We start from the raw sequence: 19,902 nt of genomic DNA on the forward strand, positions 1-19,902 counted from the left end.
GTCACACTGGGAGATAAAGACTACAAGATAAGGATTTAAGATTGGCCTGGGAGAAGTAATGCTAAGAAGCAGGCTAATACACTTAGGCTTATATTCAGGAGAGAGATGTCTTACAACTTAGTGTCAGAATGACCCTTAAAGATACAGACCAGTCATAACTGATACAAGGGTATCCAGTTTTTTTTTTTTTTTTCAGGACTGCACTATGCACTTCTCTTGTTAATGCATCTGTTTGGAGCTTGTCATAAAGATTCCTACTTCTGGTTTTCAAACAACATTATTGAACGGAGCAGGTGTAGTCCTTTCCTCGGGAAACAGGAAGCATACCTGTAGGAAACCCAGCCATAGCTTTGTGCTTCGTTGACTTAGTGGAACATGCTTTAGTGCAGCAAAGTAGCTGAAAGATGATAATCAGCCTTTTGAGTGTTAGTCACAAACCCAACTCTGTAGAGAAATTGTACTGTCATAGCACAAATCTAAAATTAGAGAGAGAGAGAGGGAGAGAGAGAGAAAATTGTGACACTAGGAAAAAGAAAATATGAAGAAAATGTCGAGTCATAGTTAGGTGGATCAGTTTGGTCATATTTGAGAGTTACTCAAATAGGAAGTGATTGTTATATAATTTACCCAATTATTTGAGGCAATTTACTATTAAAGAAAAGATTGATTTAAGTGTTTATGTACATATATTAAAAATACATTTTCATTATGTGAAGAAAAAAGACACAATAATACAAAGAAAAACATAAAAAGTTACCTGCATAAAATCCTTTCATCTAGGGATAAATTGCTTGATTTTTTGATGCAGATCATTCTAGCACTTTGTCCTTCTAAGAATATTAGTAATATATAGTCTTACCACATAGTTCTTATAGGCCTGAGTCTTTTTCTAATTCAATAGTATAATAAGAGCTCCACCCATAATTTCGTTTAAATATATTTTTTTGAATTAGGATTTTCAGTGCTATCATTTGTATCACTGTTTCATGATTTACTTTTCTACTTGTTTTAGAAATTTCGATTTTTTTGCTATATATATGAAACTAGTACAATCAATATTTTTATATATTTTATACATAGATTTTTTTCTCCACATCTTGGATTATTTCATTAGTATAGATTCTTTACAGTGACTTTGTTGAATAAAACTATATGAACATTTCTAAGACCTTTCATTACCCATTTGTGTATAGAAGTGGATATGCTACAATAACCGAGAGAAAACTTAGTTTTTTGAGATATCCTGTCTTGCATTGTAAAAATTAGGTTAACCTCTAGAGATTTTAGAAATAGCCAGTATCAGGTTGCCTGGGTGGCTCAGTCGTTGAGCGTCTGGCTTCAGCTCAGGTCATGATCCTGGAGCCCTAGGATGGAGCCCCACATTGGGCTCCCTGCTCAGCGGGGAGCCTGCTTCTCCCTCTGCCTCTGGCCCTCCACCCCCAGCTCTCTCTCTTTCTCACTCTCAAATAGATAAATAAAATCTTAAAAAAAAAAAGAAAGAAAGAAAGAAAGAAATAGCCAGTATCTAATAATACTAGCCACTGTTTTAAAGGACAGCTAGTGTGGTGCCAGGCATTATACGTAGTCATCTGTGTGTGCGGCTTGTACTTATGTACCTAGTGTCACAATAATACTATTAGGTATTTATGATCCCGATTTTAGATACAAAAAAATTAAAGTTCAGGAAACTAAAGTAGTTGATGAGGACAAAATAGGTAATAAGTGGCAGAGCTAGAATTTAAACCCTACTCCGTCTTCAGACCAGGCTTTTCCTCCTGCTTTGTTCTTGTATTTTCTGTCAAGTTCTGGGAGAATTTTTATCAGATAAAAGTGTGGGATCTGTGCCTTGAAAATAAAATTTACAACCACTGCTAGAAACATAGTGGTTCTTTAAATTACCATTCCCAGTGGCCCTCTGCTTGGAAAGGAAGTCATTGGATTAGAGATTTATGTTTGTCAAGAGAATTAGACTTCTGGTTTACCAAAAAGTTTGTTCTCATATTTTATACCCTCCTGTGAATTCATCTTACATGTTATTTACTGTCCTATTCACTTTCAAACAGAAATAAACTCCTCAATGTTATGTTTGTTTGGATAGAAGGGGAATTAGACATATATTCTGGGAATTTAAAAATTGTGCACACAATTATAAATTTCAGTGTCCTAATGCAGTGGTTTTTATCAGTTTCTTAGTCTGATTTGGATAGGAAAATAAAAGAAATGCATTTGCATACAGTAAAAGGATGAAAATAAAGTTTAACCCTGAAACTTCTTATTTCTGAAACGGACTTAATTCTTCAGTTTAGAGAGATTTCCTAAGACTTGTGTTTTTTTATTTTTCTTAGAGTAAATCTGATTTTTGGCAGGGAGAAAGAGTGCCCATTCACTCTTAAAAGGACTGAGAAAATGGACAGGATATTTTGCTATTTTTAAAAATTCAGAACAAAGATCATTAACATTGTCTTGTCACTAGCTTAGATTTAGTGCCCCTGTGCTGGTGTAAGTCACCACAGTAGGGAACATGGGTGGTACTAAAGTTTGTGAAGTTAGCCCTAGAAGTCACTGGGCACAGTAGCCCCATTCAAATCTAATCAATCCATCAGTTGATAAAAGAATTTATTGATGAGTAGAATGTGGCTTATTGTTTTTCCTAAATATCAGAATTCTCAGCTCCGTGGAAGTTTCTGCAGTGATAGAAATGTGCTGTCCAGTATGATAAGCACTTGCCACATTGAATACTAGAAATGGGGCTCATGTAATTTATGGAATTGCACTTTTAATTTAATTTAATTTTATTTAAATCCAGTTAGCCTCCAGGGCAGGGCTAGTGGCTACCTTGTAGGTACAGGTGTAGAAAGTGACCCTGAGTGTTCTGTTATCACCAGGGACCTTTATGCAATTAAATTTAAAGTCCTCCATTGCAGCTTGTCAAACTGCACTTGATAAGTGTGAACAGGGAGCATAATCTCTGGTAGTCTTACCTAAATGTCATGCTTTCTTGTTAGCCCGATCTCCTCCTGTGGCCTAGCTAACCAGCTCCTGTAAACTTGTATCACTACCCTTTCTCATACTTCGGTTCCTCCAGGAATAAAAACAGGACTTTTCTTGCCAGTGTCCGGCTGGTGAGTCCCATTCTTGTTCCAGGGAGGTAGCCTGGTATCTTAGGAAAAAGACAGACTAGCTTTAAAGCCAGTTTGTTTGTATTTCAGGCCTGGAATGGACCAGTGGGATAGAAATGATTGTTATTTAGCCTCCTCTAAAGATCGTGTAAGTCATACTTACGCTGCGGCGAGAGGACTGAGGACGGAGGAGCGTAAGCCGGGGTAGTAAGACCCAACAGAATCCAAGCCCAGGTATCCTAGCAAGATGTTAGGCAAATTAGCATGAGTGGGTAACAGAAAAGTAATACTTGCTTCTAGTGACCTGTAATTCTAGCTAATGTTTAGGACGAAAAAGGCAATGAGCCTTGGAAATAACAGTAACCCTAGTCTTTCCGCACGGTAGAAAGTGACTAATGTGACATGACTGAGGATAAAACTCAGCTGCTGCAGCAGCAGCACCCCAGCCTGGCCCTGGAGCCCTTGCAGGGTGCAGCGGGGTGGAGAGCACATCGCTCTACCCATTCTCGCAGGAGCTCTGTGGGGTACCTCTCCTGCTGGGAACAACTCCCTTTTCATAGAAGCGGAGTCCTAGATTGAGTCTGTCCACAGTCACCCAGCTATCACGTGGCAAAACCAGGATTTAAATCTAAGGCATCTTGTGGACGCCCTGTCACTCAGTCAGTGAAGCGCCTGCCTTGGGCCCAGGGCGTGATCCCGGCCCTGGGATGGAGCCCACCTGGGCTCTCTGCTCAGAGAGGAGCCTGCTACTCCCTCTCCTGCCTGCTTGTGTTCTCTCGCGACCTCTGTCTCTCTAAAATAATAAAATTAAATAAAATTAAATATAAAATAAATAAATAAAATAAAATAAAATAAAATAAAATAAATAAAATAAAATAAAATAAAAATCTAGACCTCTTAGATCCAGAATCCTATCTTCTCTCTGGCCTCTCAGGTTACTGTGTGCCATGCATTGGGTTCTCATAGGCCTGGGTGCTCCCCCTTCAGAGCTCTCATTTCTCTAAGCCCTTATTTCAAGTGTGTTCCATTCTTAGATTCTTACTTGGAACTCATGGGACTCAGTTATAGTAGGTCTGCTTTAACTATTTAAAAGTCGCACTCGGGACGCCTGGGTGGCTCAGCTTTTGAGCGCCTGCCTTCGGCCCAGGGCGTGGTCCTGGAGTTCTGGGATTGAGTCCCACGTCGGGCTTCCTGCATGGAGCCTGCTTCTCCCTCTGCCTGTGTCTCTGCCTCTCTCTCTGTGTGTGTATCTCATGAATAAATAAAATCTTAAAAAAAAAAGTCACACTCATTTCTTTATACATATATCTGGTGAATAGGAATAAATATTTTTTCATTAGTTTAGGAAATATCTGTTAGATTCCTCACAGATGTTAAGTAGTGTTTGGCCCTCAAAAAACAAAGATAAAAATGAAAGAGCTGGTATATTCTAGTAGTTGAGGATTTCTTTGTAGAAACAGACACAAACACGTCACTGTGAAAAGCACTCCCAGAGCACAGAGAAAACAGCTTTTCCCAAGGAAGCTAGGACTGACATACATTCAAACAACAGTTTTAAAAAAATGTCTCACAAAGAATTTTTTTTAGGATGTTATTTATTTATTTATGAGAGACACAGAGAGGCAGAGACACAGGCAGAGGGAGAAGCAGGCTCCGTGCAGGGAGCCCAATGCGGGACTCGATCCCTGGACTCCGGGATCACACCCTGGGCTGAAGGCAAACACTCAACTGCTGAGCCACCCAGGCTCCCCTCTCACAGAGAATTTTAAAAGGGGCTTAATTAATATGGAAAAGTCTATCCTCTGCCTCCCCATAGAAGCCCTTGTTCCTTCTATTGTAGCACAAAGGGTGTTTTCCTACACTTATTGTTTCCTGATGTGTGGTCCTACATGGGCCGTAAGCCCTCTCGATTCCCCACTCCATGGCCCAGCCTTTCCTGGTGTAGGTACCAGCCAGGTGTGGGCTAGTGCGGGTGAAGCCTGGGGATGAAATTAAACTGTAAACAAAATTGATTGGTTTATCCCAAGCATGTCTTGAATGAAAAGAAATACTAAACCTAGATTATGTTCTCTGGCAACTGCAGTTCCTAGTCCAACCGTCTTTAGTTTAGGTAGCCATTAGAGGAGGAAAGGAAAGAAGGTAGGGGAAGGAAAGAAAAAAAAAAATCTGTTTTTCCTTTTCTTTGGGTCACTGCTTTAATCCCAGTAGCTCATTAATCCTCTTTGCTTCCACCATAGATTTGAATGAATTCTTCCTAGGTAGTAAACAAATTGACCTTATTTCATGGTTCAGAATAGATAGTACTATTGACTATGTGTCAATCATAATCACCTCTATCAACATATTCAGTGCAAAATACAGTCTTGATTTAATCAGTTGCTAGACACAAAAAAATTGAGAACACGTAACTAGTGGGAAAATAAAAAGAAACATTGCTCACAAACCTCGGACTTCCTGAAAACAAGTTTACAGAGTATTTCACACTTTGTCAGTGTTGATAGTGATACAACTGTCAACCTTTGAAGTAATAGAAAATGAAAAGATATTTCATTTGGTTTTCCTTCGCTAGTCTCAATGACATTAGGGGGAAAAAAGTCTTGTTTCCTGTTTTCTTGAGTTATATAACAGTCTCAGGTGAGGAGAAATGAAAATGGTTCTTAAGGCAAAACGTATGTTTGAGCAGTTACTTCTGTTTTCAGAAAACATTTTGAAAAATTGTCATTTTTATTAAACGTACAGTATTCTCTATTTTTTAAAAAAGATTTCTATCAGAAACCTTGGTACTTGGACTCCTTTTAAGACTATTACTTTCTGGTTTGTTGTGTATTTCATTTGCGTGGCTAACTCTCCCATATTTTAGCCCACCCTGCTGCCATCTCCAGGATGTTCTGAGAGTTGACTGGAAAGTAAATGCATATTCTTCAACGCCGTGATAATGTTCACTGGTGGTGTTGGCTGTATATGTGATTTGTCAAGTCAGGTTTAACACTTTAGCACTTTAGGTTTGTTTTTATTTCCAGTTTGATCTTTAGAAATACTAGTTAAATATGCTGTAATATTAATCTTCATACATGTTCTGTAAACTTTTTTGGTCATCACATAACATTTGTGGCAATGAGATATGTCAGATGATTATAAGGTCTATAGCAGTTAATACTGGATTGCAGTATAAAATGAAATTGAAAAACAATGATGGAACTATGGATGTGGATGCTGAAAAGCTCTAACTTCCTCTTCCTGCTCATAAAGGAAAGTGAACATGTGATTTTTTTTTTTCTGAAGAGACCAAGTGATGTAATGTGACATATTTGCACATTACATTGAACCTAAACTGTGGTCATTGCCTCTGGGAAGCCTCTGGGCAGCCTCTGGAGTCTTCCATGCATCTCTTCTCCCCCCCTCCCTGACCCATGACAGCCCTCACCGGGCTCCTTCTCCTGGGAAGACTTCCTCACTGCCGTGGGATAACTCCCAAAGGTCCTCCATTGGGGTATCCAGTGGCAGTAACACCCCTTTCCTTCGCAGTAGAACCATCCACTCAGCCTTCTTGTCTCTGACTGCATCCTTGTGTTTGACACATCATAGGTGTTGAGTAAAAGGTGAAATGAACCAAATGGACCTAGATATGGGTTTTAAGGTCTTTCAGTATTGACCAGCCTTCCAAATCTATGTTATTAGATATGATATTATTATTTGAATTGATTTACCAGATCTTCTAAGTATAAAAATTCATATCTGTGACTGAAATTTTCAGACTGCACATAGTATGCTAAATCATTTTAAACCTTATTCAAATTTCCCAATTCAGAAATTATGATCCTATGGATCTAGTTAGATTATGTTTACCTATGTAGTTACCTTTAGAAGATAAAGGGTACTTGTGAGCACATGAAAAACTTGAACAAGATTTCAAGTCTATTTACCTTAGAGAATCAGTTATTTTCAAATCTCAGTACTCTTGGTACAGAAACAAGTGATAAACTCTTCAAAAATTAGTCATACCTGCCCATAGATAGAGAGAACAGATTGGTGGTTTCCAGAGGCAGCGGGTGGAGACAGGAAACATGAGTGAAGAGGTTCAAAAGGCACAAACTTCCAGTTATAAAACAAGTAAGTCCTGGGGAAGTAATGTACATCATGGTGACTATAGTTAATAATGGTATATTATTATTTGAGAAGTTGCTAAGAGAGTTAATCTTAGAAGTTCTTATCACAAGAAAAAAATTGTCACTATATATGGCGATGATGGTAACTAGACTTATTGTGATCATTTCACAATGTATACAAATACTGACTCATTTTGTATACCTGAAACAATATAACATGTCAATTGTACCTTAATAAAAAAAAATTAGTTATATCTATTTCAGAAGGTTTGCCAAAATGTTATCTTTTCTAAGGACTATAATTTTAATTTGTGATTTGAAGTAATAAACTAAATATCCTTACAAATTACTTCTATTCTGGACTAATTCAGTTTGATTAGCTTGAATCAGAAAGAATTTTGCTAAATATGTATATTTGGTATTTTTGATGTGTAATTAAACAAACGTTTCCGTCATCATTAGAATAAACGTTCTCCCTGTTTTCTACAGAAGATGCAGGAGTGGATGAGCTGGCCATGTGCTGCAGTAGCCTGGCCTGAGTTCCTGCCTCTCGCTCTCTGAGCCCCACGGCTGGGCCACAGGACCACTATTTCTACCTCAGCTTTCCCTTCTATTAAGCAAAGCTAACACTGAAATATATATACATATAAATGCTATTTCTGGAAATATGTAACTTCTCAGCCACATTTCAAAATAGAGTTAAAATCTTTTTTTTTTGCTAAATTTGTAGTGACATGTTTAATTATAAAAGAGATCCAGATCAATAGTTATGAAGTAAATCTTTCTTTAATAATTTAAAACTCTAAAAAAATCTGCCTGTTTGAGATGACACTGTATATTATCATCTCTATAATCTCCAGGAATCTGGAAGATTCTGAATTTGGGTTAACCCTAACTTTGCTACTAATAAGGTAGAGGGCTGGGTAAGTAAACAGAAATGCTGTGATATTGCAAAATAATACACAATTAAGGACATTGCTCTTTCTAGATGCAATGTTTATTTTTGTTAATTGCCTATTGGCTAACTTCATTTTTTCCATTTGAAACTAAAAGAGTTCTATTTTTTTATTGCTAAAAAGGATTCCTGTGGATCCCTGGTGGCTTAGCGGTTTAGTGCCTGCCTTCGACCCAGGGTATGATCCTGGAGTCCTGGGATCGAGTTCTATCTACATCAGGCTTCCTGCATGGAGCCTGCTTCTCTCTATGCCTGTGTCTCTGCCTCTCTCTCTCTGTCTCTCATGAATAAATAAATGAAATCTTTAAAAAAAAAAAAAAGGATTCCTGTCAGGTCAGCTTTCCTTATCAAATTACTATGAATTGCAAATTTTCAAAGTTAATTTTTTAATCAAGGATATGTTTTGAATATTTCCATATAAAACTGAACATTAAATATTAAGGAAAATTAGAATATGGGAGCTATTAGTATCAAATATACCTTTGTTTCTAAATGGCAAATATTAAAATATGGAGTATTGAATTTTATTTTTACTAGCTAATAAAAATGCGAGCTTTATAATATAGATTAGCAAGGCACTTAAAACACTTTAAGAGGCCCTTCAAGTCTGCCCATAAATTAAAAGGAAATGGAGGAAAGTGAGCAGAAACACCAAGAATACAATGCTTGAGATTGTGGGTATATTTGTACAGTTATCTAATGCAGTCACATTGAGAGCAAGCCAAATATATTAATGTCTTTTATTCATTTTGCTGTAGTAATCCTGCATCAATCATGAATTTATTTACTTTGCCAACAAGAGATCAGAAAAAACGAGCCCCTTTTGGGTTTGCATATATGTATGTGTAAATTACTCAGGTTTTGCAGATAAATTGCTCTTATTAGCCACATGGCTAATGGTGCTGCCAGGAGACAAAGCACATCCAGTGCTATTGAAATTTGCATCTCTGCAGTAAATGCCCAGAAGTGCAGTGGGTTGTATGGTAGTTGCATGTTTACTGTCTTCTAGAATTGCCAGACTTTTTTCCAAGTGGCTGACTACACACCTTTATGTTCCAACCAGCAACGATTGGGCAATCCAGTTTTTTCATATCCTCATCTGCTTTTGGTGTCATCACTATGTTTTGTTTTAATCATTTGGATAGTATAGAGGCACTGTACCTCTGTGGTTTTAATGTGTGTTTTCTTGGTGGCTAATGACATTGAATAGCTTTTGATGTGCTAATTTTTAGCCATTTATATATCTCTTCGGTGAATTGTCTACTCACAACTGTTGTCCATGTTCAGATTGTTCACTCTTTCACACACGGTTTTTCAGATTTCTTTTTAATTCTAGGTCATTGGCCTTTCTTGGATATGTGCTTTGCAAATATTTTCTCTCTGTAAGTTCTCCTTTTGTCCTTTTAACAAGGTCTTTCTCAAATCAAAAGTTTTTAGTTTTAATGAAGTCCAATTGTCATTTTTTTCCTTTTTGTGGGTTTTTTTTTTTCTTTAAGTTTTATAGTGTGGGGCACCTGGGTGGCTCAGTAGGTTAAGCATCTGCCTTTGACTCAGGTCATAATCCCAGGGTCCTGGGATGGAGCCCTGCATCGGGCTCTCTTCTCACCATGGAATCTGCTTCTCCCTGGTCCTTTGCCTCTTCCCTGGCTTGTGTATGCATGTGCTCTCTTTCTCTCTTTCTTTCAAATAAATAAAATCTTAAAAAATAAATGAAGTTTTATAGCTTTATAATTTACATTTATATTCATGATCAATTTTGAGTTAAATTTTATTTAAAGTTTGAGACTCGGTTTGTAGCTTGTACTTTTCTGACTAAGAATATCCACAGTCTACTTCCTTTATTGTATTGCTTTGGCACTTTCGTGAAAAATCAGTTGGGCATATCTGTGGAGTCTACTTACAGTTTCTCTATTCTGCTTTATTAATCTATGTTCTTCCACCAATACCATACAGTATTGAGTATTATATCCATATACAGGTCTTAAAATCAGAGTAATTTCGCCAACTCTATTCTTTTTTTTTTTCCAAAATTGTTTTAGATAGTCTAGTTCCTTTACCTTTCCATATAGTTTTTTCCCAAACTTCTTAAGGTATATTGGCCAATAAAAATTGTATATATTTAAGGTGTATAAGATGATCATTTGATATATATTCACACACGTTTGAAAATAACTACCACAATCCAACTAATTAATGTATCCTTCATCACACTGCGTTATCTTTTCTTGTGTATGTAATGAGAATACTTAAGATCTACTTCTTGGCAAAGTTCAACTATGTAATATGTTATTAACTATAGACATGCTGTACATTAGATCTCCAGGACTTATTCATCTAATAACTGAAAGTTTGTATCCTTTGACCAGTAGTTCTCTTTTTTCCCCATCCAGTAGCCCCTGGCAACCACAATTCTACTCTTTGCTTCTAGCAGTTCAGTTTTTTTAGATTCCACATATAAGTAAGATTATAAGGCATTTAACTTTCTATGTCTGGTTTATTCCATTAAACATACTGTCTTCCAGGTTTGTCCATATTTCATGTTTTCACAAATGGCAGGATTTCCTCTTTTACAATTAAATATTATTCCTGCGTGTGTCTGTGTCTGTGTGTCCGTGCGTTCATGTATGTTCACCAACACATTTATCCATTCATCTGTCAACAGACAAAGGTTATTTCCATATTTTGGCCATTATGAATAATGTTGAAATGAACATGGAAGTTCAGATACCTCTCTGAGATCCTGATTTCGTGTCTTTTGGATATACACCCAGAAGTGGAGTGCAGGATCATACGATAGTGCTCTTGTAAAGTTTTTGATGAACCTCCATACCGTTTTCTATAGTGACTGTACCAATTCGTATTCCTACGAAAAGCATACAGGGATTTCATTTTCTCCATACCTGCAACAACTCTTGGTATCTCTTGTCTTTTTGAAAATAGCTATCTTAATAGGTGTGAGATGAAATCTCATTGTGGTTGAGATTGGCATTTCTCTGAGGTGATTAATGATACTGGGCACATAATCATATACCTGTTGGTCATTTGTATGTCTTCTTTGGAGGAACATCGACTCAAATCTTGTGCCTATTTTCTAATCAGGTTGTTTTTTTGCTGCTAAGTTGTATGAGTCTCTTTTATATTTTGAATATTAACTGTTTATTAGATATGTGGTTTATAAACCCAGCTGGATCTGGGTCATGGCTTTAGGGCCCACAGCCGGGACTGAGTTTAGCAGGCTTGTCAACTTGAGGCAGGAAGTAGTGTGGTGTGTTCCCTGGTGGATGGTATTGGTGGCAAGACCGAGACCAACTGGGGCTTGCAGCCCAGAGCAAGGGGATCAGGATTGTTTTTAGATCTGCAGCCACCAGTCCATGGGCCTGCTTTCGCAAATGGCGCTCCTTGTTACTGGGTTCCACCAGGGCTTCACAGCCTGCTACAGGCATTCTTGCCCATGGAGGGCTGCCAAGTTGTTGTCGCTGTGGGGGGATAGGAGTAAGATTCAGTTCTGCCACCTTGCTAGTGTCCTGTATAAATCTGAGTAAGCTAACGTACATCTGCAAAAAATCTTGTTGGGATTTCGGTGGGAATTGCTTTAAACTATGTATCCATTTGGGCAGAATTGGCATCTTTATAATATTGAGTCTTTCAATCCACTAAACATGTCTTTCCATTCATAAGATCCTTGATTTATTTTATCAGTGTTTTATAGCTTTAACACACAAGTAATGTATATGTTTTATTAGATTTACTTCAAAGTGGTTTTTGGGTTTTTTTGTAATTATGCATGATTTATATTTTTAATTTTGGTATCCACATGTTCACTGATAGTATACAGAAATACATTTGGTTTTTGTACATGCTGTGATCTTGCTGAAATCACGTAATTCCAAGAGCTATTTTGTAGATGTCTTGTAATTTTCTACACAAGCAGTCATGTCATTTGCAAGTAGGGACTGGTTTATTTCTTCCTTTTTGATCTGTATGTCATTTTCCCTTCTTTTCTTGCCTTATTGCACTGACAAGAACTTCCAGTCCTATGCTGAAAAAAGTAGTGAGAGCAGATGAGACCACTGTCCCGATACTAACTGCAGAGGCAGCCCAGCTGATCTCTCTGGAGGCTGCGCTGCAGGGATGCTACATGGGAGGCACACGACAGAGCACCATGGAAGGGTGTGGACCCCACTGGCACAAGCCGCACACCAGCCTGCCCTACAGGACTGCCTCGTGTCTAGGGCACCCTCCCATGGGCCCCTTCTCCAGCATGGTCTCCTATTCCACTGGAGCACCAGTCTGCAGGCTGGCCCAGAATTCACACTCCTGGCAGGGAGTTGCCAGGTCGTGATAGTAGTCATGGCCATGTAGACACACTGCATCCATTATCACCCACCACACTGTCTTCTCTTTGGGGCCCTGCTAGTATCCCAAGGTAGGGAGGTGGAGGTGGAAGACCTGAGTGAGGGCAGGGGTAGAGGCATCTGCGTGGGTTGTGGAACCTAAAGGTGCTGCCAGCCACCTGAGGGCCCTGCCTGCGAGTGCGTGGATTCCAAGGGCAGAAGAGGGGCAGCAGCCTTGACCTGGCATGGCCAAAGTTGGCGGGGTATAAATATTGCCCCTTCTCGATCTTTGCTCACTCTGATGGACCTCATGTGCCTTTGGGAGTTTCCTTCCTTCCATTTGGAAAATGTCAATAGTTGTTACTCTTTTCTTACCATTTCCCCTCATTCTTTGTGGAAAATGCTGTTACAAGTATTCAGTGCCCTGTATGTAAAGAAAGAACATAGGCCTCTTTTGAACAACAGCAGAAAAAAAGAAAACATGTTGAAAACCGATATCCTTGCATTGTTTCCCTTAGTTGGAAAGCATTCATTCCTTTACTATTAATTATAATGCTAGCTGTACGATTTTTGTAGATGCTCTTTATTAACTTGAGGTTGTTCTCTATTTCTGCCTTTCTGACTTTTTTATTATACGAGTATTGACTATTATAAACTGGTTTCTCTGCATCTACCAATGAGCTGTATGACTACTTTCATCATTAATGTGGTGAAGGTGATTTTCAAATATCCAACGAGACTTGCATCCCTGGAATTAACCCCTTTATCATGATTACTTATATTCACTTCTTAATTCTATTTGTTAGTATTTTATTAAGGATTTTTTATCTATATTTCTGAGGTATGTTGGTCTGTGGTTTTTCTTTTTTTTCTCCTTTTTTGTTTGTTTTGGGGGGACTGTCTTTGGTTTTCATATTAGGGTAATACTAGCTTTATAAAGTGAATTGGACAGTGTTTCTTCCTTTTCTGTTTTCTGAAAGAGATTGTATAAAATTGGTGTTAATTCCTTTTTGTACATTTGCTAATAAAATTCTCCAGTGGAATTATCTGGACCTGGAGATATCTTTATGGTAGGTAGTTTTTATTTTATTTTATTTTTTTAATTTTTATTTATTTATGATAGTCACACAGAGAGAGAGAGAGAGAGAGAGAGAGAGAGGCAGAGACACAGGCAGAGGGAGAAGCAGGCTCCATGCACCCGGAGCCCGATGTGGGATTCAATCCCAGGTCTCCAGGATTGCGCCCTGGGCCAAAGGCAGGCGCTAAACCGCTGCGCCACCCAGGGATCCCCGGTAGGTAGTTTTTAAATTACATATTTGTTCTCCTTATTATTTACAGATCTGTTTAAATCATCTGTTTCATATTGGTTGAGTTATGGTAGTTTGTGCTTTTGAGGAATTGGTCCATTTTACCCAAAGCTGTGGAAAATTGCATATGTAGAGTAGTTTATAGTAATCTCATACTAGCTTTGTGTTGTCTTCATAGTCTGTAGTGATATCCTGTTTCATTTTTGATTTTGGTGATCCTGTCTTCTCTGTTCTTTCCTTTGTCAGTTAATTTTATTGTCATATCAAAAAGCCAACTTTTTGTTGCATTGTTTTTTCTTTGTTATTGTTCGGTTTTCAGTTTCATCTATTTCTGTTCTTTATTATTTATTCCCTTCTATTTATTCTGGGTTTATTTTGCTTTCCTCCCCCTCATATTAAACTGCAAGTTTGCACCTCTGAATGCCCTTTACTCATTTTGACCATCCTCCCACCCAATATTCAGCCCCTCTGGCTACCACCAGTTTGTTTTCTATATTTATGAGACTATTTCTGTTTTTGTTTGTTTCCATTGTTTTTTAATGCCATATGTAAGTGAGATCATATGATATTTGCGTCTCTGTCTGATTTATCTCACTTAACAAAGTGCTCTCTGAGTCTATTCATGTCACAAATGGCAAGATCTCATTCTTTTTCTAGCTGGGTAATATTCCATTGTATATAAGGACCCCATCTTGTCTATCCATGCATTCACCTATGGCTGTTACTTAATGGGCTGACTTGGTTTTATCTGTACTTAGCAGGTGAATCAGTGCCCTTTGTATTTATTTATTCCTGACTGAGCAAGAACTTGAGGGAAATCCAACATTGCAAATCCACTGTTATATTTCGTTCTCTTTTCCAGGCAGAAGCTTATTATCCCAAATGGAAGTTGCCCTGTTATTCTGAATACTTATTTTTGTCAGAAAGTTGTTGCCAAAGAAAATTCAAAACTAATACCTGAAGTGTACTGTTGGAACACACCTCTTCCAAGAAGAAGTATCACTTTGGCTCAGATATTTAAATTTAGGAATCTAACAAATAAATCACCTGAAAGCCAGGTAAATTTTCATTTGTTTTAGACGTTTTATGCTTTGCAATAATAATGAATTTGAAAGGTATAAGCAAAGATATTTACCTTTGGTTCCTCTTCAAATATTCAATAAATATATATGCTAGAACATCTTCTTCTTATTGTTATGTCTGAAGAAAATATGGCGCAATTCAGTATTTAGTTGTAGTCTTTTCACAGTATTTCATCTATCTAATGGTGTATTTTTTAAAGATTTTATTTATTTATTTGACAGAGAAATATAGCATAAACAAGGAGAGTGGTAGATGGAGAAAGAGAAGCAGGCCCCCACTGAGTAGGGAGCTCAACGCGGAACTCGATCCCAGGACCTTGGGATCAATGACCTGAGCTGAAGGCACGTGCTTAACTAACTGAGCCCCCTAAGTGCTCCTATTGTGTATTGTTAGTCTTTAGCCTAATCTATCAAAATATATGAGTTTTCATGTTTTTATTCTCCTCTTGTAATAATTAATTCTCTAGGAATTTTAAGTCTTTTACCTATTAAATTACAAAAAGGCATATTTTTCTTTTTCACAATATCTGTATCCCTTGGGATAAAAAGAACTGCATACACTTGAAATTATACACTGTAGATTGTCTGTGGAGTTTTATTGGCCCCGAGTCATGATCATTTGTCAAGATGAATGTAGGGAACTACTAAATTTCACTTGTAGCAGACATGAAGGGCCCTCCAGGGACCACTGCAGGCTCTGAGTGTCTGTTGCTCCTCAGGGTGCACCATCTCAGGTTCACTCAGTTCCCTGAATCAGCACTGAAGAGAATACTGAGGCTGACAGTGTGAGGGGATGTAAGAAAAAGAAAAGCAGACAAAGTTTCATCTTGTTTGTTAATGTATCAACAAGCATACTCTCCCTTTGATTATCAAGAGAAGTATCTGAAGGGGGTAGGACTCTTAATTTAATTTATGGCACAAAGTGCATTACTGCTTTAACATTTAGTTGTAAATAGCTATTGATATTAAATTATTGAGATAGCATTTTTGCTTGCAACAGTGGCAGTGAACCTGCAGTATAACATCATGGTTATGAGTATAGGCTTTGGAACTAGGTATCCTGGTTCAAATCCTGCCTCGGCCACTTCTTGCCAAGTATCAATGGGCAAGATACATAATTTCTCTGTTTCAATATTTTTATCTTTAAAATGGTCATAATGACATAATCTACCTGCTTGGGTGGTTGTGAGGTTAAATATGTTTGTTATGTAAGTATAATGTATAAAGAAAAGTGCCTAGAACATGCTCCAGAAGTGTTGTCTTATGGTATTTAATATTTAATATTTTTGGCAGGCACCATGAGCCTGTAAAGTAGTGTAGTAGACTGCACACAACAAGCACTTAATAATGTTTAAATTTTGAAACCTAGTCATTCTTTTGTTTTTTAGTTTTTCCTGTTGGGAATATTTACCTCATAAAAAAATTTTCTAAATTACCATGAAGTATTATAGTAGCAGGACTTTCCACATGTTTTCAAAGATCCAAGGTGATATGTGTTTCCAATGATTGGAAACGCTCTTTGCTGTTTCCTTGTTATCTTGCTCACCTTCCCCTCCTCAACAGCATTAGTTACCTGGCAGACGTAGAGGCCCATGCAGTATCTTTTATCTTCGTTATCCCTTTGGTGTTCTGAAGTAACATCAGAAGATGGCCTGAGAGCCCGGGTGGCTCAGGGGTTTAGCGCTGCCTTCAGCCCAGGGCCTGATCCTGGAGACCCGGAATCGAGTCCCACGTCGGGCGCCCTGCATGGAGCCTGCTTCTCCCTCTGCCTATGTCTCTGCCTCTCTCTCTCTCTCTCTCTCTCTTTCTCTCTCTCTCTCTCTCTCTCTCTCTCTCTCTTTCTCATGAATAAATAAATAAAATCTTAAAAAAGAAGAAGAAGATGGCCTGAATATGTCATTATTTGGTATGTACCATGCTGTTATGAGTTAAACTGAAATAGTTCCCTTTGCATGTCTTGGCCAGGTTATGTGTAGTGGTCTCCCTGCCATGAGGACAGACTGCACCCCTGGACACGAGGAGGCCAAACAGTGCTTCCCAGCCCAAGCTCCCCTGAGGGATTCTCTTCTGGATGCAGTGGAAAGCCAGGGAGCTGCCACATGGTCAGGAGTCAGGGTCCGAGTGGTGGTACAGAGAGTTTACTCTCTTCCCTGTACCTATCAGCAGGGAAGTAGCTCAGCTGCTCCACCTGGCTCAGGCCCACCCAGAGTTCGGTGAGTAATGACACAGGCATGGGTGCTAGAGTCACCTAGAGAGGTGAGAGCCTCTTGCTGGATAAAATAGAGACTCTTGGCTGCATCCCCCATATACATGAGTTTTTGGGTTTTTTTGTTTTTTTCTTGCATCAAATTTTGGGACACATGGTATGACAAAGGAGTCTCTCTTTACTTAATATAAAAAGTCCTACTAAAATTTTAATTTGTTCATTTACTTTTACCTTTAATGGTTCATGTTATTGAAAGCAATATAAACAAGAAACACTGGTATTATTCTAGAAAAGCCAGGACATGTGGTTAGCATACCTAAAAAGACCACTGTAATGTCTGTCAAGGTTTATACATCTTAAAACCCTAAGTAAATCTGTGTCTTTCAGAGAGTGTTATTCTAACCTATATCAGCAGCACTACCTAATAGAACTTTCTGCAGTGATATAAATGTTGTGTATTTGTACAGTCCAGTGAGGTAGTCACTGACCATGTGGTTACTGAGCACTCAAAATATGGCTAGTGGGACTAAGGAACTAAATTTCAAGTTTTATTTAATTTTAATTAACTTTATTTTATGTAGCCCCTTGTAGCTAGTGGCTACCTTTGTGGACAGTGCAGCTGCATGAGCCAAACTCGTGACTCAAAGTACTTTGCTCATACTAACAGTGGGAACGACATCTTCTTTCTACTTGTAGTTAGGCCCTTCCTGTGTTTTTTTCAAATAGCTGTAGTCATGTCATTGACTGAAGAGTTTATTTATGTCAGAGCCTTGATGTAACCTTTTGAGGTTGTATTTCTTTCTATGTGAAATTGCCCTCAACGCAGTGAGATGGATTTATAATATAATAGAAATTAAAAGTATAGATGCCAATTGATCAATCATTTTTTAATCTACTTTTAAAAGAAGACACATATTGAAGAAACAGTAATTACAACAATATCCTATCCTTATAGTGCCTTCAGATACCATTCAGAAGGAGTGACAGGAAACATTTCTGTGTTAATTATGAACCCACTTCAGGTGCTGACACTTTATTTGAAAGTCCTATGAGTTTCAAAATGTCTCCTTTAGATGTAGAATTAGAGAATGTTTTTTGTGGATGTATAGGAAAAATTTTTATTTTATTTTATTTTGTTTGGAATATGTGAATATCTTAAATGAATATATCAGTTTTAGGATTTCTAACTTGTAGATGTAGACCAGTCTTGTAGTCTTTAACTTAAACCTGTGGTAAGCCTAAATAGAGTTATCTGAGCCAGTTAGAGATCAGACATAGGTTTTGGTTTGTTTGTTTGTTTTTCATGGAATGTATCCAGCATTAGGCTTTGGAGGAGGAAGTACTGAGTAGCCGAAGCAATGATAATCTTGGTAAAGCTTCTCCAGCCCAGCACACAGGCTACACATTCAGAGGAGATTAGGGACAGCAGGGACTGAGTCACGATGATGAGAAGGCGAGGCGAAACTGGCAGGAGGGTTTCTCCCTTATGAGTAATCACAGCAGCGGATACCTCGAGTCCTGTCCCTCCAGCTCCTTTGGTGGTGCTTGTTTTACTTGTTGAGCAAAGGGAAGAATTGGAAGCTAACCCAATGCCTGGCATTATGAATGTGTTGGATTTGTACCTTAGAACACACACTGGGACATATCAAATGAGGTGGAGTTAAATTGTGGTTTGAAAAAAGGCCAGGCATAAACCTCAAAAACAAGAAAATAACCTTTAGTTATTCAGATGTAATTAATATCATTATATGTGCTGTGTTTCCTGTAGCACACATGAGATTATACAATGCTGAGGCTAGAGGATATTAGTCCCATTTCACAGATGAGGAAATTGAGTCTCAGAGAGGTTTTTACTTGCTGACAGTTAGTTATACAGGTGGACAAAAAGAATAGCATCATGAGATAGAGAATCCCAAATGTCAGGACAATAGAGTGTGGAGCTGAAAGAAAGGGGATAAAATTGAGTTAGGACCAGGCTCTGATTAAGAATGACTGGGGGGGTCAGGTCATCCTGGGCAGCAGGAGTGGTGAAAGTGCCCCACCATGGGGCGGAATTGATTGGATTATATAGGAAAATGAAACTTTGGATGGGAAATCATAGCATTTGAGCTTGGGTTTGAGAACAAGGCTTCTGAGATGTCATTTGGGTACAGAAAGGTATTATTGTAAACTGACTCTTAATATTTTCTAGATTCATAATGCTATAATAATGATCAAACTCCAGTTTACAAACGGAATTAACATAGAAGTAAAATTACATGTAACCCTGTGCTAATTCTTTGCTAATGAATGTACCATTACAAGCATTAAAATATCTGCTTTGGAGGATCATTTAGCAATATGTCTTCTAATGTAGATTTTTTTTATTTATTTTTTATTTTTTTTATTCTAATATAGATTTTATTTATACATTGAGATTATATATGTAATGTGTTTAGCATCATGCTTCTCATACAATAAGGGCTCAATAGAAGGTGGCTCACTAGGTCTTTAAAAATAAGTGCAAATACTTAAAAATTGTAAAATACTGATAAATAACATTGTTACAATAATAAAAACCTAAAATAAAGAAAGAAGATCATATTACAAATCATTATTCATGTTGTATTCAGTTGAGTCCATTGCCTGGCAGCAGCGGAAGCTTGACTGAAGGTGGTGTTTGCCCCTGTCCTTTTGCATTTTCCATTTACTGCACCTCCCTCATCAACAAAGAGTTGCTACTCATCTACTTTAGAAAACATTTATGTAAATTTATATATATGAAATGTGACCATTGCCTTCTAAATGTTGGAA

At 37.9% G+C, this 19,902-nt stretch overlaps 1 protein-coding gene across 6 annotated transcripts in view; it reads left to right on the plus strand.

Moving 5' to 3' along the window:
* The window catches only part of SPIDR (scaffold protein involved in DNA repair), a 431,589-nt gene that overhangs the window by 282,209 nt on the left and 129,478 nt on the right, over positions 1 to 19,902 (plus strand). For all 6 annotated transcript variants that reach the window (XM_055322515.1, XM_055322518.1, XM_055322516.1 and 3 more), the window contains exons 9-10: positions 14,684 to 14,879; positions 16,869 to 17,116. In XM_055322515.1, coding sequence (XP_055178490.1) covers positions 14,684 to 14,879; positions 16,869 to 17,116 — 444 coding nt within the window. The remainder of the gene's footprint in view (positions 1 to 14,683; positions 14,880 to 16,868; positions 17,117 to 19,902) is intronic.

The sequence above is a fragment of the Nyctereutes procyonoides genome, unplaced genomic scaffold (genome assembly GCF_905146905.1).
Source record: "Nyctereutes procyonoides isolate TBG_1078 unplaced genomic scaffold, NYPRO_anot_genome, whole genome shotgun sequence".
NCBI lineage: Eukaryota > Metazoa > Chordata > Mammalia > Carnivora > Canidae > Nyctereutes > Nyctereutes procyonoides.